General features: G+C 41.4%; 1 protein-coding gene across 14 annotated transcripts in view; it reads left to right on the forward strand.

Annotated features, from left to right (window-relative positions):
* MAST2 (microtubule associated serine/threonine kinase 2) overlaps positions 1-21280 on the forward strand; it is a 168168-nt gene that overhangs the window by 131534 nt on the left and 15354 nt on the right. For 9 of the 14 annotated variants that reach the window (XM_036233328.1, XM_036233329.1, XM_036233342.1 and 6 more), the window contains 6 exons: positions 6643-6718; positions 9247-9267; positions 11077-11155; positions 13151-13305; positions 15195-15270; positions 17582-17791. In XM_036233328.1, the coding sequence (XP_036089221.1) occupies positions 6643-6718; positions 9247-9267; positions 11077-11155; positions 13151-13305; positions 15195-15270; positions 17582-17791 (617 nt within the window). The remainder of the gene's footprint in view (positions 1-6642; positions 6719-9246; positions 9268-11076; positions 11156-13150; positions 13306-15194; positions 15271-17581; positions 17792-21280) is intronic. The other 5 variants (XM_036233330.1, XM_036233332.1, XM_036233339.1 and 2 more) reach the window with 1 other exon arrangement.

A 21280-nucleotide genomic window follows, 5' to 3' on the forward strand; every position in this document is an offset into this window, starting at 1 on the left:
TTGTGTTGTTTCTATTTTTGTCATGTATTATTTTTCTCTCTTTTGTAGTTTTAACTGAGCATTTTATGAGATTCCATTTTCTCTCCTTTTTTTAGCTTATCAGTTATACTTTTTAAAAATATTTTTTGTGTTTGCAGTGTACGTTTACAACTAATACAAGTCCACTTTCAAATAACACTGTACCGCTTCACAGGTAGTATAAATACCTTATAATAACAAAATAATCCTAATTCTTCCCTCCTGTCCTTTGTATTATTGTAGGCATCCATTTCACTTATATGTAAGTGTATATACACATACACACAAACTATATATATGTATATATATACATATATATACACACACACAGTAAGCATACATAATCAAATATATTGTTGCTATTATCATTTTCAACCAACTGTTATCTGTTAGATCAGTTAAGACTGAAAAAATCAGAGTTTTAATTTTACCTTCACTTATTTCTTTTATTTATGTAGATCTGCATTTCCGACCCATATCTTCCTTTCTTTATGTAGATCTGAGTTCTGACCTATATCATTTTCCTTTTCTCAGACTTTTAATTCCTTGTAAGGTAGGTTCACTGGCAAAAAAATTCCCCCAACTTTTGTTTAAGAAGGTGTTTGTTTCTCTTCACCTTTGAAGGATAATTTTTCAGGGTACAGAAATTTAGGTTGGTGGATTTTTGCTGTTGTTGTTTTTTACCCCTTTCACCAATAAATATTTCACCACACTCTCTTCTTGCTTGTGTGGTTTCTGAGAAGTTGAATATAATTTTTATCTTGCTCCTCTCTAGATAAGGTGTTTTTTCCCCTCTGGTTTCTTCTGTGATATGCCTAGGTGTAATTTTATTTTGGCATTTAATCCTGCCTAGTGTTCTCTGAGCTTCCTGCATCTGTGATTTGGTGTCTGACATTAACTCGAGGGAAATTCTCAGTTATCGTTTCATGTATTTTTTCTGTTTCCTTCTCTGTTCTCTGATATTCCCATTACATGTATGTTACACCTTTTGTAGTTGTCCCACAGTTCTTAGATAGTCTGTTCTATTTATTTATTTATTTTCCCCCCCTCTTTGCTTTTTGGTTTTAGAAGTTTCTAGTGTCTTATTCTCAAGGTCAGAGATTCTTTCCTCAGCTGTTTCAGTCCCACTAATGAGCCCTTCAAAGTCGTTCTCCTTACTGTTACAGTTTTTGACCTCTGACATTTCTTTTTTATTTTGTCTTAGAATTTACATATCTGCTTACATTTTCCATCTGTTCTTGCATGTTACCTACTTTTTTCATTAAAGCCTTTAGTAGTATGTTATCATAGTTTAAAAAAATTCTTGCTCTGATAATTTCATCGTTCCTGTCATACCTGACTCTGGTTCTGATGCTTGTTTAGTCTCTTCAGACTGCATGTTGTCCCATTTAGTTTGCCTTGTAATATTTGGTTAAAAGTCAGATATAGTGTACTATGTAAAAAGAACTGTCGTAAGTAGGCCTTTAGTAATGTAGTAGTAAGGTGTTGGGGAGGGAGTGTTCTATGGTCCGTCGGTGAGCCTGTGCCTCTGGACTGCGAACTTCACCAGTGCTTCCTAGGCCCCCTCCCCAACTCCTCTTAAGTGGAACAGAATGGCTCGAAGGGGCTAGAGTTAGGTATTTCCCTTCCCACCGGTAGATTAGGCTTTGATCAAACCTCAGCAGGTAAAGCTCTGGTGAAATAGTTTATCCTAAAGACAGGCCTTGTTTAGAACAGAGTGCTCTGGTGTACCTCAGAATGGTTCTTTCACTCTAACCCCTGGCTGGGGATTTTTCTCAGATATTCACTGTGAGGAACTGGTAGAACTCCTGGTAAAACTCACAATCGTATGGGGACCCCTCTATGACTATATCCACCCAGAGTTTTTAACTCTCAGACTTGTTCACTCTGAGCCTCCAGCAGTTCGTCAATTACAGTTCAGGTTTTCCCATCTTGGCTCTGGTTCCTATGGAGGTTTCTAGTCATGGGTTTCTACTCTGTTAAGTTGTCATTCTCTGTATCCGTTTGTCTGTCTCTCTCATTTTGGGAGCAGGAGTTGCTCTTCACTTCTGACAGATTTAAGAAGAGTTGTTTATTTTTTCAACTTATTCAGCTTTTTACTTGTTAGGACAGAGCAGAGACTTCTAAACTCTTCATATGCCAAACCAGAAACACAGAAGTTAGTTCATTTATTTTTATTGCCTATAGAGTATGCCATTGTATAACTGTACCACAATTTACATATTTATTTTCTTATTGATGGACATTGTATCAGTCTGGGCCTAGTCAGGAGACAAACCACACACAGTGATTTAAACAGATGAAATTTAATAAAATAATTCATTACAACAATAAAAGAGTAACTTTCAGACATAACAGAACTCTATAAGGGTACCATAGAGCTGAGGAAAAGTATCCAAGGAAGAGCAAACCTGGTAGAAGGCTCTCTCTAGACTGGATCCAGGCTTCCTGTGGGCTCGATTCAGACCACGTTGGAGAAGGTGTAGTTGCAGCCCACTGGATAGCAGAGATATTTGCCCATGCCATAGCTGGTCCACAGTCATTGAGCAATCAGGAAGCACTAGCTAGTCACAGCCAGTGCGCAGGCCTGCACAGAGAGTGGAGGTGCTAATGGGAGCACATTATATCCCTCAGGAATGGTGGAAGACAAACGCCAGGGTACGGGAAATGAAGCAGGCAAGCAGAGGGAGTTGGAGCATTAGTATGTGCATGCCTAGAGCACACAGCATCCTTGCAGAGAGAGCTGTGGAAAGTTGGGCCAGGGATGCAAGGTTGCCAGTACTTGTCTGGGTCTGAGCACCCCTGCATGTCCTCACTCCCACACCACCAACTGATGGTGCAGTTGCTAGAGCTGCACCAGGAGCCTCTTCTTTCTACAGTGTCCCTCCAGCACCCTCTACTCAGAAAGTTTAACATTGTACTCACGATAAAGGAAAAATGCTTAAAGGAATTCCCTTCTTAATCGCAAAGCAGGTATTGACAGATGAATTTGAAGCCGAGAGGTATTAAACTGATAACTAGCACAGACATTTAGATTATTTTCAGTTTTTCACTGTTGTACTTAATGCTGCAACAAATATCCATCCTCATATTCTTTTTGTATATATGTACAAAAACTGTCTGGGGTTTATATATAGGCATGGAATTGCTGAGTCATGGCATATACTGTATAAATTTTGGAATAAGATTAGCAAGTCAGTGAGCATGCATATTTATATGATGTTTGTTACATATCATCTGATTTTAAACTAAAATTATGTCTTCCTTAAGCCTTTAGCTCCTATCATCCTGGGTCAAGAGCGAGTCCCAGAAATCCACTCCTCTTTACTCTCAATTCTTGTAGCCTCCTCACATATATCTGCCTTGAACCCACTGGAACTAATTTTGTTTTCCCCTGCCCCACAGTCACCACAGGAACCCCCAGATACCAGCTCCTCCCATCTTCTACACTCTTAATTCCTATAAATCTTTGAATATTCCCTGCTCTGTCCCTTTTTTCTCATTCTTCTCCGACTCTTGAAACTCATCTAAGGTACCTCCCGAAATTCATACTCCATTATCAGCAAAATCTCCTATTTGCTCAGTCTTGTTCTAATAGAATCCTGGGGGGAAAGAGAAGAGGTTAGAACACCAATTGCCCTACAGCCCTCTTAATTGTTAGCTCTTAACCTCTGCCATAGCCTATTTGTGAAAAATATAAAAGCATTATAAACCTTTACATTAGTTTCCAAGAAACACTGCTTGACATCACAGAAGATAAAATTTTGGATAAATTGCAAAATGAGTATTATAGTCTAATAAGTATAGCCAAGAATGTACTTCTTACCACTGAGAGCTACATTTCTTTGTGAGGCTTATTTTTCATTCATAATAAAACTAAGTAACAAAAGCTAAATTTTAAAAAAAAATGTAAGTTGATCCATCATAAGTTAGATCTGTAATTACTTAAGAATGTAATTGCTTGATTGTACAATAAGATTATTTTTGGCATTATAAGAAACTGCCAAACCGTCTTCCAAAGTAGCTGTACCATTTTGCATTCCCACTGACAATGAATGAGTTCCTGTTGTTCCACATCCTCACCAGCATTAGAGATTGTCCATTTTTTAGCCATTCTAATTGGTATATGTGAGTATCCTGTTGTGGTTTTAATTTGCGATTCTCTGTAACTAATTATATTAAGCAACTTTTCACGTGCTTGTTTGCCATCTGCATATCTTCTTTGATGAGATATCTATTCAGATCTTCCACCTCTTTTTTAAATTGGGTTGTTTTCTTATTGTTAAGCTTTAAGAGTTCTTTGTACGTTTTGGATACAAGTCTGTTTGAGATATATGTATTGCAAATAATTTTTCCTGGTATGTGGCCTGTCTTTTTTTTATTCTCTTATCAGTGTCTTTAGCAGAGCAGAAGTTTTTAATTTTAATGCAGTCCCACTTATCAGTTTTTTCTTCCATGGATTGTACTTTTGGTTTCATATCTAAAAATTTATTGTCAAAGCCTAGGTTACCTTGTTTTTATCCCATGTTGTCTTCTGGAAGTTTTATAGTTTTGTGTTTTACATTTAGGCACTGTTATATTACAATCATATACATGATCCATGTTGAGTTATTTTTTGTGAAAAGTTGTGTCTAGATTCACTTTTTTTGCATATAGATGTCCAGTTGTTCCAGCACCATTTGTTGAAAAGACTATGCTTTCTCCATTGAATTGCATATGCTCTTTTGTCAATGTTAATTGACTATAGTTCTGTTTGTCTGTTTCTTGGTACTCTGTTTGGTTCCATTGATCTGCGTGTCTGTACTTTCACCAATACTACACTGTCTTGATCACTATAGCTTTATAGTGAGTCTCAAAGTTAAGTAATGTCAGTCCTCCAACTTTGTTCTTTTTCAGTATTGTGTTGGCTATTCTGGTTATTTTGCCTTTGCATATAAGCTTTAGAATCTGTTGACATTCACAAACTAGCTTGCTGGGATTTTGAATGAAATTACATGGAATCTGTAGATCAGATTGGGGAGAATTGACATCTTAACAATACTGAGTCTTCCAATCCATGAACCTACAGTATCACCTTATTTATTTAGATCTTTGATTTCCTTCATCAGAATTTTATAGTTTATAGCATATAGATTTACACATAAATTTATTAAATTTGTGCATAAACATTTCATTTTTATGTTAATGTTAATTATATTTTTAATTTCTACTACCAGTTGTTCATTGCTGGTGTAAAGGAAAGCAGTTGATTTGTTTTATTAGCCTTGTATCGTGCAACTTTCCTATAATTGCTTATTGTTTTAGGGGTGATTTTTTTTTCTTGCTTGCTTTCTTGTTTTTTTTTTGGTGAGTTCTACATAGATATCATGTCATCTGCAAACAAAGACAATTGTATTTTTTCCTTCTTAATCTATTTACTTTTGATTTCCTTTTCTTATTTCACTAACTAGGACTTTGGTATGAAATTGAATAGAGTGGTGAAAGGGGACATCTTTACCTTGTTCCTAATCATAGAGGGAAAGCATCTAGTTTCTCACTATTAAATCTGTTGTTAGCAGTATGTTTTCTGCAGGTGCTTTTTATCAAGTTGAAAGTTTCCTCTATTTCTAGTTGGCTGAGGATTTTTTTTTTTAATCAGGAATGGGTATCAGATTTTGTCAGATATCTTTTCTGTATTAATTGATGTATTTATATAGGTTTTCATCTTTCGTCTGTTGATGTGGTAGATTATATTAATTGATTTTCAAATGTTGAATCAGCCTTGCATACCCAGAGTAAATTCTGTTTGGTCATGGTATATAATTTTTTATACATTGTTGGATTTTATGTTTCTGATATCTTGTTGAGGATTTTTACATCTATGTTCATAAGAGATACTGGTCTATACTTGTTTTGTAATATTTTTATCTGGTTTGGTATTAAGGTAATACTGGCTTCATGCAATGAGTTGGGTTTTCTGGCATGGCCAGTCCTCATCCTGAGTCATCCCAGGCTTATATAAACTATCAGGCACCACCATGAATAACACAGGCATTCCTGTCGCTTAGAACATTCCAAGGATTTAGAGGTTCACTCCAGGAACCAGAGACAAAGGCCACCATATTCTTTATTACACAATAGTGGAATATAGAATTATAGGTTGTTAGGGTTTTTCTTTCCTTAATTTGAGCTACTCCTCCATTGTTTTCCTTGCAGTATGCAGAGATATATGTGCAAAAGACTTTCGGGCAAGGAATTATGTTGTCCTTTGAGAAATATGTGAGCATTTGGCCATGCCATGTATATTGCATGAGTTCTTTAAGCTTTTGGAAAGTTGGGTTAACTTGACTAGGCATATTGGAGCCTGAGGTGTTCCTAGGAGAGAGCATGAAATCGGAAAGTTGCTGCTAGTTCTAGAATGGATGTCTGGAAGACATAGATGGTTAAAGGCAACTTGGAAACAGGGAAAAACTGCTGGACTGCCAAACTTTTAAAAAGAGAGAATCATTGAACTAACGGTGGGCCTGAAAAAATAACCATACATGTTAATTGACAATGCTAGGGGAGTTCTTTCCTAAAAATTGTCTCAACCCTCCTCAGAAACAAACCTCACAAAGGGTTTCTCTTCCTTTTTTCTGTCCACAGGTAACAGTCCTTTGGACAGCCCCCGGAATTTCTCTCCAAATGCACCTGCTCACTTTTCCTTTGTTCCTGCACGTAGGTAAGTTGATAGAAAACCCTTACGTGATTGGCACATGTGGCATTTGCATGAATGTCGGTTGACGTCAGCTTCCGCCTTTGAGGCACTGCCCTTCCAAGTGTGTTGTTACCTTGGGCTATCAGCCACCAAAATTCCTTCCTTGCTTTCCTTGCCCAGGTCATAATTATTTTGTTCAAGTTTTGCTTTCTAGATGCTCTGGGTGTTTGCATATGAGTGTTCAAATGGTCAAGTAGCTATTAGACATGGATTTATTTTTATAATCCTAAGCAGAAGTCCCCAGTTTCCTGAGGTACTGATATGTTCCAAAACATTATACTCTTGATTGAGAGCTATCCTAGTGTGATTGATGGGAAAACACCCTCTCTTTTCAGGAGGACTCAAAATTATATTATTCCTCTAACTCAGCCAATTCCAAGGAGGTGGAAGCAGTCTTACATGACTGCTCTCCTTGTGGATAAAGAGACTACTGGGTCTTTACTTATCCTCCTATGAATCTAGAAAGATTTTGTGCATTACAGAGCCAGGCTTATATGCCTCCTCACATTCCACGCATCTCTGGAAGTGATATAAACTCTCTGGCACATAGTAGCAATCCTGACAGCTCAGCCCATTGCCAGGGCTGCAGAAATATCAGGCTGACTGAAATGAGTCCATCCAAACCACATACCAAGGTTCCATATACAATGATTTACTTTTCAGGACATTTTCTAAAATTCTTGGCAAAGTTGATGTTCTTTGATTTTAGTTTTTATTTTTATTTAAAAAATATCCTCAGTTAGAGTCAGTCTCTGATATTAAGACCTCCAGAAAATCATGGTTTCAGGTTTAGAACCTTTAATGGATAGAGAATGATGTATACAGCTAAGAGCAATTTCTGTACTTAGGCTACTTTTTAAAAAAAGATAACAGAAAAAGAGCAGATTCCTTGAAATATCATTAATTCGTTATTCAAATGATGACCCATAAGATACTCACCCCCTTCCTCATTAGGATTCTTGTAACTGAATAGACATGTACTGGTTGGGAGAAGGTCAGTGGCTGACTTGGGTGCCCCTTCTGACCTTGTTGCCTTGTTCAGAATGAATATTATCTGAGTTTGTCCCAGGGACTCATCTCTTCAACCCTGTATACCTTCTAATTAGTTAACCAAGGATGTAGGTAGGAACATTTAATAGTATAGGAATATGCTGGATTGATGCATTTGTTTTTCCAGTAAGACTAGAAAGTCTTACTGATCTCAAACTTCCTGTCTTAACTATGTGTGAACTAGAGCTTCAGATTAGGTCCAAGCTGGGATAGCAAGGCTTGTGACTGATCTCTGTAAGTGGCATTGAGTCATTTCCCATTCATTCAATAAATATTTACTGAGTACCCAGTATGTCCAGGTACCATACTGGGCACTTAGTTATATAGTGGTAGCAAAATAGACACAGCCCTTACTTTCTTGAAACGTCATAGGCTTAGTAGAGTCTGTGTAGTTGTTCCTTTTGTAAGGAATGCTATTCCCTCAGATTGTCACCTAGTTAACTCATTCTTTCACTTCTCATCTTAAACGTTAACTCCTCAGTGAGGCTTCCTAACTCTGCAATATAAAGGAGCCTCCTTGTCATTCGCCATCACATCATCCATTTTTATTTTCAAACTAGTACTTTTTAGTACCCGATATGGTCTTATTTGCTTGTTCTCTATTTCCCCTCAACTAGAATGAAAGCACCTTTAATAGAGATACCTTAATATTATGAAAGCTGTTTCTCCTGATGTATAATAAGCACTCGGTCACTACTTATTGATTGAATGAGTGGTGGGGAAAATAATGAACAAGGAACAAACAAATACATAATTTAAAACTGTAATAAGTACCATGAAGGGAAAGAACATGATGCTGCGTGAAAGTGTAAGAAGGGAATCGGGCTGGAGGATCTATCTTGGGTAGTCATGCGAGGCCTCTCTGAAAGTTTGACTTTTAAGCTAAGATCTAAAGGATAAGAAAGAGGCTGCTGTTGTTGGGAATGAAAACACAGGTATGTAGACCATCCCAGGCAGAAGGACTAGCATGTTCCATTGACGCCCCTGTATCTGCTTCATTCTCTGGGCTTTAGGGGTAGGTTTGGCTAGGGGGCTTTGGGGTCTGGTATTACCACTGAGATCAAACAGCTCTACTGGGTGGCATGAAGTTTGAGTCATGTGCACGGAACATGGAACACTGAGCTGCCCTTTTATAGGACATAGTAGGAGAAGCAGCTAAGTATTGGGGTTAAGGGAGGACTTCGGCCCTGCCAGAGTATTTAGGAATTGTGCTTCCTAGATGGCATCTTATAAGATGGCATTAGTGTGGAACATCATACCAAAGGCAGATTTGATGACATGCTAAGGATAGACCCATTAGTCCTACAATTTCACTTCAAACTACACACATTCCCAAACAGAAAGTTTGCCTCTGCCAAGCTAGACCGAATACCACGGGTCAAACAGATCAGTCTCTCTGGTTCCTTTTGATTCTCACTATAATGTGTGTCTTTTCACTACAGCCATGGCCACAGAGCAGACAGGTAATAGCGGATGTGATGGGGCAAGGGGCTGGGAAACTGCTATGCATGGCCAGACAAAATGGTTTGTGGTTTTGTGCTGATGGGAACTGGTTGTAATGAGTCTTTTCTGACTGTGTAGGAACATTTGGCTTTCCATATCTAGCAAAGAGGCCCTAAGGGAGCCCCTTCTACCTGCTGGAACCCAGGCTCAGAGCTCATATGCATAGAGGCAGGAATTGCTAAATAGTTTCAAGCTTCTGAGCATAGGGACAAGTTACCCTCATTCCTACAACTTTCCTCAGTTGCCCAGTGAGATGACCAGGCAGAGGAAATGGAGGCATCCTATAGTGGCATTTCTTTCTGACTCTGGTAGTCCCTGGTCTTCAGTTTACAGAAAAATGATTGCTATGTAATTGGTTCCATTTCTCCTTAAAAAAGAAAAACTCACCTGTGAAAATGTGTATTTGATGAGGGTTTGGGAAACCCCTCCCCGAGTTAGACTAGTCCCATCTTTGCTGAGCTCTGTTTTCCTGGAATTGAATTGCTTTCTCATGTAGAGATCCCAGGACCCAACAAAGAGGTCAGAGAGATCATCATGATTGAGCAGCCTCCTTGTCATTTCTTTGCCTCAGAGACTAGGTTCCAGCAGAGCTAGCTGCCTGGGTGGCATGAAGTTTGAGTGATGTGCATGTGGCATGGAACCCTGGTCTACCACCTTACAGAACACAGTAGGAAAACCTGCTAGGTATTGGTGGGGGTGGGGAGGAGTGCGTCAAAAGGAGAAGCCCTAGCAAGACTGATTCCTCTTGTTTCTTCTTCTTCTCCCTGCCTCCTTCTACCCCCCGTAAGTGCGAAGCCTATAACAAATCACCAAAATCTCTGAGTCTTAGTGTTTTCTCTGAGGTTATTGAACTTAACTTTTTAAGGTCCTCCCTTGCTAATTTTCTGAGGTTCTGTAGGTAGCAGCAAGTAAGTTTTTCTTTAACTTGAACCAGAGCAAGCTATACCCTGCAAGCTCCATGAGAAAGAACACTTGTATTACAGCACATCCACAGTCCAAGAAAGATTCCCTTGTCCATGTTATGAAAACGTCAAACCAAATACCTACTTGATCTTTTTCCTTTACAGCAAAGCAAATAAATGTGTGTTGTTTTTTTTTTTTATGATGAGAGGTTTAGAGCGCATCTTCCCAAGAGCAGCAGGAAGCCCACCCCCCAGAACTCATGTACAGCCAAGGCTATGCCCCCTTACTCATGTTTCATAAAGCTACTATCACTCTTTGGCACACATTCTCAGAGACTGGTTTCATGGGTCCTACTGGATCCTACGTAGCCTTTGACTGTTTGCCGTTGATTGATTTACACTCAGACACAGATGGTCGTCCACTTCTTCCTGGTTGTCAACCCAGTGGCCTGGGGAAGACCAAAGAGCTCTTCACATGGAGCCTTCAAAAGAAGAAATAGCTGCATTTCAGTTGCAGTTTTCTCCTTGTCATGATGCCTTTAGCTGGTGTCCTCTGTCATTGCTTCTTTAAAAGTGAATAAGTTGAGACTGTAAAGATTTTTATTCCCAAATAACAGTATCATATAACATGTTCTTACTTAAAGCTATGGATCCCTTTATAGTCAGAGATGTCTGTCTTTGCAGTGGAAAACACACAGTAGGCCCCATGTAGGAGAGAGTCGTGCAAGTATGTACTAGATCAAGCAGTACTATCTTGAGACAAGGAAGTGAACCAACTGCCCTAAGCAGTGCTGATGGAGAGACAGACAGGTCCTAGGCTCAGGGTGGTGTCCTTTAGAAATTGCCTAAAAGTCTTTTCTTACATAGGACTGATGGACGGCGCTGGTCTTTGGCTTCTTTACCTTCTTCAGGCTATGGAACCAACACTCCTAGCTCTACTGTCTCAGTAAGTAGCCAAATCTGTAGCCATACCTCCTTCACCCTTAAGAAATAACCTTCTTACAAGTTATTGCTCTCTGTCCCTATAGTGTTGCAAAGTGGTTCTCAACTTTTCGTCTAAAGCTAAACTCGAAGACATTGTTGGGGGAAAAGGTTGAGTGGGGAAGAGGGCTAGTGGCCTCTAACAGCCATAGCCAGATCCAGCAGACACTTTTGGAAAGAATTAGCCAGCATGCTCCCTGGACATCAGTTATTCCTCATCGAGTCAGAGGACTTGAGGGTGGAGTTTTGCTTTGCCAGTGAGGCCAGACATGAGGGCTCTGAAGCATGGTTCCCCTACTCTCCCCACTTTATTTCTAGGACTACAACCAAGAGCAGATAACCCCTCCCGTGTCCCAAAGGCCTGGTAGACCCTCCTCCTCCTTTTACACCTTTTCCTTTCAAAAAAACAAGGCAAGGGTGCTTGTTTGATGTTTAAATTTGCTGTGCATCAGCAAAAAAGTTGCCCCTGCCTCTAAAACTTGTAGCTGTTCCTTTTTAAAAAGGTTTTAGCCTAAAACAATAGATGTTCTCATTGCTGCTATGAACAATTAACACTAAAATGAGTCTTCCTCATTGAGCAAGTTTTAATTCAAGCTAGGATGAGAGGGTTGGCAAACTTTTTCTGTAAGGGGCCAAGTAGTAAGTATTGTAGGCTTTGCAGGCCATGTAAAATGAGGTCACAGACTGGATGACCATTCTCTGTGTCCTCCACCATTTTTCAGATTTTCTCAGCTTGGCTAGTCTCTATTCATGAATTCCAAGCAGGTAAAAGGAGTCTCACTTCCTTCCTTGACCTCAATATTACTCATAATCCAAAGATCTCATTGGTCTTTTGGCAACTGTTTAGCTTCAGATCTTTCCCTAGTAAATACTTTTCCTCATAATCCTTTATTCAAATAGGTGACTTTTTTAAACCCAAGCTAAGAGTCATATTTTTATATATATATATAAATTTTAAAAGGCTCAACCCATTGCTCTAGCTTATTTTATTGGGTTACTTTAAAATACCAATTTTGCTTCATGTCAGCCACAATTGGATGAGGATACTTTTTGCAATTTCTGTCCTATTCATTTATAAAAATGTGGCCAAGACAGAACCCTGTGGAGACCTCCCATTAGCTGTTTATAACTTCACATATTATAGCATTCTAGGAGAGAAGTGTGCACTGTAAGCAAAAAAAAAAAAAAAATCTGATTTCTCACTTGGCAACAGAGTTCTCTCAGTGTGGTGCTGCAGCTTTGACTCTAAATGGATTTAAACATTTAAACCCCAGATCATCATTGGTGAACAGAAATTGAGCCAATAGTGTTAGACTTGCCTTCTCTCTTAGCCAGTCTTGCCAGGTAAAAGGGAGATTCACTGATCCTGGAGCTGTAGGGGGTGCCTCAGCAATGGCTACGTCTGTACGATGCCTAGAGTAGCACAGCTCACTCCCTCACACGGTCTGTTGTGATTGGCAAGGGGCTCTTGTGGAATCTCAGTCACTGGGCCATGTTTAGAATTCTTAATTGTTTTCAGGTCAAGTCTAATCTTTCAGTTCCAGATCTAAAAGTAATTTTCTTCCCTACAGGAAGCGTGATTTATTAATTAGTTGCCATTCCAGCTAGCCAAAAGCTTCACTGAGGGTTAAACTTCAATGCAGAAGAATCTGCTTTTGCCACCTACAGAGGCTCCCTAGGTACTTACAGAGCTCTCACATATCATGACCCTCTGGGTCCAACTCCCTGAAAAACTAGTGGAGAACCCTAGTGCCTTGGCTTCCTTAGGACTGAGGACTCTGAAGGGGTAGATGTGGATAGGATTGTGCACAGTGCAGGCTAAAAGGAGCAATGGAAAGAATGTCTGCTCTGGGTCGACTTTGGGTGTACAGTTACTGGGAACTCACTCTTTTCAGTTCTTCTCTGATCCTGGACTGTCCTTAGATATGTCTTTAATGCTATTTTTTGTTTTTCCCTCTAGTCATCATGTTCCTCGCAGGAAAAGCTACACCAGCTGCCCTTCCAGCCTACAGCTGATGAGCTGCACTTTTTGACAAAGCATTTCAGCACGGAGAGCGTACCAGATGAGGAGGAAGAGCAATCTCCAGCCATGCGACCCCGTTCTCGCAGTCTCAGGTGTGGGGTGCTCTCTGCCCACAGCCCCTGGACCTGCGGCGCTCAGTTTGTTTGCACAGTATAGGAGCCAGCAGACTTATCCTATAAAGGGCAAGATAATAAATAATTTAGGTTTTGTAGGCCATACAGTCTCTGTAGCAACTCCTTAACTCTGCTATTGCTGTGGGAAAACATCCACAGACATTATGTAAACATTATTTACAAAAACAGGCAGCAGCCAGATTTGGTCTCAGACCATATTTGCCAACCCCGGGGTTAGCATATTGGTACAGCTCAAAAGAGTCAAGTGTAGTGAAGCTCAAGCCCTTTTCCACTTTGGATACAGCTCCACTCACCACCCCAAGAGATACCTAATGATGCTGTCAAGTAGTCCCTCTCTCTTTTTCTTTGAAAGTAGTTAGCAGTAGAAATGTACTTTAGAGTCCATTCAGTAAAAGGAGAGTAATAGTGTTCTTTCTGATAGTTTGCCTGGATGCAGATCACAGAGGCCCAGGGCATATGAACTAAGCCATCTAAAAAAGTTGCTGCTGAAGACACTTGTGGCTGACTTGGGGAAGAAGCCCATTTCAGAATTAAATGCCCATCTGAATCTGTCTCATTTCCCTGACAGACCTGGGCTCATCGAACCGAACAAATCTTAACAGCTGATTTATCTGTGAATTCCTTAGATTAGTTGGCTCTTCTCTTTGGTATTAGCTAGTAAATCTGTACCAGAATTCCAGGTTAAGGAAGAGAGTGTAGATTAAAATGAGCATGGCTTTAACGACAGTTCAGCTTCCCAAAGTCTCTGAGAAATAATTGGCTAACGTGTTCAGGATGGAGGCCCAAAGGAACAGTGCCTCCCAGGAAAAATCCTCTCAGGTAATGTTGACTGTGAGTGTTAGAGGATGAGCTGAGCCAGACCACAGACTGGTTCATGTTCAGGGAATGATAAAGATGACTGGGACTGCAGTGCAAATGATCAAAAATACAAATGAGTGAATGTGGAGTGTGGATCCCAATGTCTTTCTTTGCCATACACAGAGGAACACCTGGATCTTGGTGCTCCACAATCCACACAGAGTAAAGTGTACCTTTTAGACCATCTGAGATTGAGAAGACTACAGTACCTCAGGGAAATCCCTGCTATATTACTCTGAAAATACTTGGTAATGTACAACGGGCAGACCATGGTCCACTCCAGGGGGAAAGGCAGAAAGGAACAGTTCTGAACCTAGGTCAGCTAGGATCATGGGATCATGTGCCAGGGGCACCAAGCTGGGCAAGACCTGAATATCCATTCAGTTGTGTGGCTCAAACTTTGAAAACTTTAAGGGAACATAACCACACATGGGCCAAAGGGGAAGATTTAGATGACCCAGGCCTATAACTCACTACAGGCTCTTCTTCCCCAGGCCTATAATTCACTACAGACTTGTCTCCCAGATCAGAGCCCAAGTTAGTCCCATTAGCTGCAGCTTGTTTGCGAAAAAATATAGGTATACACTATCTTCTTCTGGTTGTTTTTGATGGTGGTGATTCTATTTGATTCCTAGAACATACTGGGGTATACCCGACCCGACTGGGCGGAGTCCTGTTCTGGGGAGGATCATCTTAGGAAGCTACTAGTGGGCTCAGGAGTGGTCTCCTCCTTTTCAATCCTTTTCAGATCCTGAGAGAGGTCTTGTAAAAGCCAAGCTTCTTATAGGAAGGTAGCCCAACTCTAGGTGGTACCATTTTGAGCTGGACAAGGTGTGCTGGCAGCCCCAGGAATAAGGAACTCAGCACTTTCTAAAGTGGGAATGTGTGGGTACTTTGGACAGCAGGGGAGCAGGTGCCCTTGAGATGGCCATCTTTCTCCTCAATAGTTCCATGGTACTAAAGTAACACTTTGTTTCTTCCTTATTTAGTCCTGGACGGTCCCCAGTTTCCTATGACAGTGAAATAATAATGATGAATCATGTATACAAAGAAAGATTCCCCAAGGTAAGGATCCATTTTACAGGAGACTGGTAATGCCCCTGAGGATGGCTACCTGCAGCCAGCCCCTCTGGAAAGGCTGGGGCGAGGGGATGGAGTGCCTTATCCAGAGGCAATCAGGAAGAGCAGAGACACACCAGGAAGGGGAGGAGGGTACAAGCACAAGGGCTTCCACTCCTGGGGAAGAGGAAGGCAGCAGAGGACTGTGAGTTTGGGTGTCGTAATTGCAGCGCCTATTACTTCTCCACTCCCTGGAGGGAAAGGTATCTGGAGGGAAATGTCAAAAAGGAACCTCACCATATATTAATGGGAAAGGAAAGAACTGCAGATCTTATTTCTCACCATACACATTGGGATCCACGAGTCAGGGTCTCCCGGACCCCGGAATAGGGTTTGGATTCTGAGAACACCTTCGTTCGATGTGGGTTTCTTAAGCAGTGCCTCCTTACCAGGCACCAGAGAGTCACAGCAGGACGCTGGATTGGCAGGAAGTTGCTAGAGGGAACGGTAAGGTGGGAGACAGAGATCTCAGAGTTGCTTGCTCACATTTGAATTTTTGCTTGCAAGCAAGAAAATGCTGAGGGAGGAAGATAGGTTACTATCCTGAGAAGTCTTCACAACTCTGCAGTTTGGCCTTAAACCGTGTGTGTGGAACTAGGACCTTGCTTCCCATTGCATTTCTTTTTGAACACCACGTGCCTGTGCACTCTGACCTGGCCTTCTGATGATGGGCCCCGTTCCTGCAGAACACAGCCAGCTCTGTGTGAGAGAGAACCAGGGGACCGATGTAGGCTCCCTTTCCATGACAGCAGCATGGAGTCCACAGCCTCTTTTTTCACCCTCTGTTTAGACCTCCCCGAGTCTACCTGTTCATCTGTATTTAGGGTCTGCAGTGTGGTTCCCTGCTCCTCTAGAGAGTGTCCTTTTTCTAGAGTCAGGTTCAGTCCCCTGGATACACATCGGTGGCCTAGAGAAATGGTGCGAAGCCCTGTGCTTTCCCTCTTGACATGCACAGTGAGGCACAGCAGTAGAGAAGAGCACAGATTCTGGAACCAGGCTGACTGGGTTCAAATTTGCTTCTGCCATTTACTAGCTATGTGACCCTATGTGGACAGGGTATTTAACTTCTCTGAGCTTTATTTCCCGCACCTGTAATTTGGGATAATAAACATATTTCATAGGGAATTGGTGAAGATTAATGAACATTAAGCTTTTCTAAGCTGCCCAGGACGTAGTAAACCCTCAGTAAGTGTTAGCTATTATTTCTCTGCGGCCCTGTGCCCTGCGGTCTATGTTGTTTAACCGTGGAGAATAAGAGCGAGGAAGAGGGGCAGAACTACAGCTGAGAAATCACTTTGTTATGCTTGGTCCTTTATAAAGAAGTTTGGGAATGTGCAGTGTTTAGAAATGCATCTCACGTGTTTCCTCTTTCTCCTTATATATTTGCTGTTGTGTTGTTGTGTTGTGCATATACATGTGTTTACACACACTCATACCCAAACACACACTAGAAATCAGAAATCGCCACCCAGTGGCAAAGGAAAGAAGGCCAAGTTCTAGATAGGCAGCTTAGAACTTGTTAACTGATGTCTATTTGTCATTTTGACATGAGTGTGCAGTAAGGTCCCCAAGAGGCTTCTGAGCCAGACCCCTATTCTGTTCTGCTGGGGATTCAGGTCTGTGACCAGGCAGGTTCAACTTTAATAAACACACTCTGAGCATCTGCTTAGCTTTGTTGGGTCCTAAGGTCAAGTGATAAATCAGACTCTCCCCGACTTGAAGTTCCCAGTACAGAGGAAAGTTTAGAAACCATCATGTCCATACACAAAGTTTACACAGTTAAGCGGTCCAGAGGAAGAACAGAGGAAAGGAAACCCTAGTTTGCCTAAAGGAATCAAAGACTTCCCAGAGGAGAGATGATGTTTGAAATGAGATTACAAGGAATAATAGAAGTTTGCCAGGGAGGCTTGGCAAGATGAATATGCTACACACAGGAAACAGCATAAACAGACCAAGGCATGAAACAGCATGATGAAGGAGGAGAACAACAAATACTTCAGTGTCCTTAGAACAAAAGAGCATGCCTTTAAAGGAGTGTAGGGAAATACACAAGGCCAGGTGAGAGAGAGCCTCGATTATGTTTTGACTTGGCTTATAGGTGATCTTTTCACGTTTTCAGTCATCAGGTTCCCCAAATGCAACATCAGCAAACCAGGATCACAGAGCTCATCCGTAGGCCATTGCCAGTCCCCTCGGGTTTAGCTCCAGCTAAGCTGGAACTAGAAGGGAAATTTCACTTTTCTGCTTTTATTCCCAGGCCACCGCACAAATGGAAGAGCGCCTAGCAGAGTTCATTTCCTCCAACACTCCAGACAGTGTGTTGCCTTTGGCAGATGGAACCTTGAGCTTTATTCACCATCAGGTGATTGAGATGGCCCGAGACTGCCTGGATAAATCTCGGAGTGGCCTCATTACATCACAGTACTTCTACGAACTTCAAGAGAATTTAGAGAAACTGCTACAAGATGTGAGTGTCTGTGCCGGAACTCTGGTGAATCCTCCACGCAAGAGTGGATTAGCAGTCCCAACCTAAGATTAAGGCCTAAGTGGTGTTCCCAGTCTTCTCAGCCTTCTCGCCACCTCCTTGCTAGTGTGCAGGGCCACCCCCAGGTGTGGTGCTGACAGACTTAGGTTCCTCCTCTGTCTCTTGCATTACTAAGGAAGCTGGTTTGGTATCAGAAGAACTCAGTTCTCTGTGTCCTTCCGTCTTCTAATTCCAGTAATCTGCCCAAGGCACCAACATCAATAGTATTTGACTAGGAAATTTGTAACCCAAAGCCAAAGAGTGTCCCCCGTGGCTATGGTGGCCTCTCTTCTGGTAGAAATAACTGATATAAGCAAAGCTTTCAGACTGTTTCTGCTCAGCCGAGGGAAAGCAGGTCCGAGGCTTTCACTATGGCTTTATTTACTAACATTCTATTTGCATAGTGGGAAGTTCTCTACTGGGGACCTGTGTGTTTAGAGACCTGATCCTCCCCAGTGTGAAAAGTCTATGGGAGGCTAAAAGTAAAGTAATCCAGAGATGGTCAAGGCCAGAGCAGACACTGAGTTCCTAACTACCACCCCATGCTCTGGTGCTCATTTTCCTACCAACCTCTCCAATAACGTGGGCGGATGTCATCCCGCTCAGATCACAGTTGCCCCATAGGACACCATTAGTACAATTGAAGGGAGAAGAGATGTGCCTGTGTCCTCAGGGCTCTTCATGTCACTAGAATATTTCCCAGCCCAGACCACTGCTACTTTCAGACCTTGCCTTGCTCTGCCGTAATACCAACTGAGCTGAGAACCTAGGGCTAAAGACCAAATAGGACTTTAGTATATTACTCTAGAAACTAGGAGCAGGGAATGTTTTTAAAAGTAGGAAACCGTTGAATCTAGAGAAAGGATAACTAAAGATGATCATGATTATTGCAGTCAAATATTAGAAGATTTGTCATCTATAATAGATAGAAGATTGTTTTCTGGCCCCTGAAAGGCATACTAGTCCAGTGGGCAAGAGTTACAGTGAGAAAGCTTTTAATAGATGAAAAAGTACTTCCTTCTACAAAAATCTTTTTTTATTTCTGATTTCAAAAGGATACTTAAATTCAAACATTATACAAATATGAATAAATATTGTATAAAGTCTCATGAAAATCACTGGCAGCTATTTATTTCTGTTCAAGAATAACTTTCAAATAGTTTTCCAACAATGGATAGGAATCAGGGATTGCAGCATCAAGTTAAGGATCAGCGTAGAGTGACTTCCAAGGTTGCTTGTACTTGTACATCTAAGATTGTTCTGAAATGCTAAAGTCGGAGTCCTGCCCAAACCTTCAGGCGTCTTCCCAGACTCATTGCCCCTGGGGGTCAGCTTGGTGCAGTAGGAAGAGCACTGAATATGGAGCCAGTGCATTCATCGGTCCCTAATTTGCTGGGCTCTGGGAATGCAAAAAAAAAAGTTCAGTGCAGGTTCTAGCTCAAGGACTCTGCTGGCGCCTGGGGTTACAGACCCATTAACACGTACTTACGGTAAAAATAACAGCTTCATTTATTGAAGTATACTGTGTGTGCCAGCCACTATACTGAGTGCTCCATGTGACTTGTCTCGCTTGTTGATTATTGTAAGTCTGATTGACGAGCAGCCTACAGGTCAGTTCTGAACATAGAGGAGGATATAGTGATGCTGCATGGAGAGTTCAGGAAAAGTTAAGTCTTGATGAATAAGTAAGGAGTTCACCAGACCTAGGAAATGGTATAAACAACTCTCAGAGGTAAAAAAAAAGAACTTGGTACATTCCAGGAATTGCAGATTAAGTAGTTTGGCATGACTAGAGCGAAGGATACAGGCAGAGGAAAGTTGTTGGATGAATTTGAAGAGTAAGTGGCATGGTAAGTTTACATTTAAAATAATAACAATCACTATTATTTATAGAACACAACGCTGTAAGGGAAGTGCTGTTATTATTCCCTAAATCTACTGATGAGGAAACCAAAGCTTAAAGGGGTTGTTAGCCTAAGGTAACTCGTTTCTTAAGTAGCAGAGCTAGACCCCAAACCCGGATCTGTTTTATTCCAGAGCCTAAGATCGTACACTTTTAAACACTTAGTCAACATACATTGACTGACTTTTGCTATATAAGAGGCACTATGCTATGCTTAGCATGTGAGTGAAGCAAAAAAAGAAAGACAGCCTCTCTATTCACAAGGCTGTACAGTGTAGCTATAGAGATAGACAACTAACTATAAATGTGGTATGAGCGAACAGCTAGGAGAACATAGAAAAGAGCAGGTACTTCTTCTTGTTCTTGAGGGGCGAAAGACTTAGATGAGGCTTCACAGAGTTGATTTTTAGGCTGTCTTAAAAGAATAGATGAGATTTCACCAGATGCCCAGCTTCTGTCTTTATTTCGTAACCAAGTTTTTTTAATGGTCCTCACTTGCTATTTTTCTTTCCTTACAATCTATTTACCACTCCATCTTCTGCCTTCTGCTCTGCCTTCCCACCACTCCGCTAAAGCGGTTTCAGGCAAAAGTCACCAAGAAACTCGCTGGCCAAATCCTCTGACCTCTTTTAGTCCTCATCTTTCTTCACCTTTCTACACAACTTGACATAATGAATACCTCCCCTCAATCTTCCTTTCTTCCCTGGTTGTTGAGACACTGTTCCCTCTGGTCTTACAGTCTTCTGGCCCCTTCACGAGTTCCTTCTCTGCCCGTCTCTTAGATGCTGGTGCTCTGCGGGGCGCCATCCTGAGCGTCCGTGCTCCCGTTTCTCCTTTCTTCGCACTTTCCCGTTCCGCGTCTTCAGTTGTTATCCATTTGCCTTGGACTCCCACCTGCGGCTGCTTCCCTCCCTCTTCTGTACTCCAGACCAGTGTCCCAGCTGCTTATTGGACTCCTCCACTTTGACTTCCCAGATTGGTTGGTATTTTTCAATGGCAAGTAATAGGAAGGTAACTCAGAGTAGTTTAATCATGAAAGGGATACTAATTATAAAAGGAGTGAGTCTTAAAGAATTGAAGACAGAAATGCTGCCAGGCCTTAGGGAGAGACTGGAACTAGAAACCAGAACCTGTGAAAGCCCAGGAAGCATTCAGCCTCCTCTCATCGCTGTTTTTCTCTGTGCTTCTCTTTCTCTAGCTCTTTGATAGATTCGGTAGATAAAGGACCATCCCTTTTCACCCGAGTAGATTATACTGTCCTGCCACAGTGACAGTAACAGTTGTCTTTTCATCCATTTTTAAATTCCTAGGCAGGTAATCCACACTGACCAGAGGTGGGAGGGAAGGCACAACCACACTATGCACACGCGGCTCCTGGAAGTCAGAGAGTTTCCATGAAAAAGAAAAAGGCTCCTGGGCTGAGCAAATACCCAAGAAAGTACCTAGGATAGGTACCGCAGACTCTGCAAGTCCAAAACAGAACTTATCTTTTCTGCCTGCCTGCTTTTTCTCTCAAACAAATGTAATAT

Source organism: Rousettus aegyptiacus, unplaced genomic scaffold, assembly GCF_014176215.1.
Source record: "Rousettus aegyptiacus isolate mRouAeg1 unplaced genomic scaffold, mRouAeg1.p scaffold_m13_p_1, whole genome shotgun sequence".
NCBI lineage: Eukaryota > Metazoa > Chordata > Mammalia > Chiroptera > Pteropodidae > Rousettus > Rousettus aegyptiacus.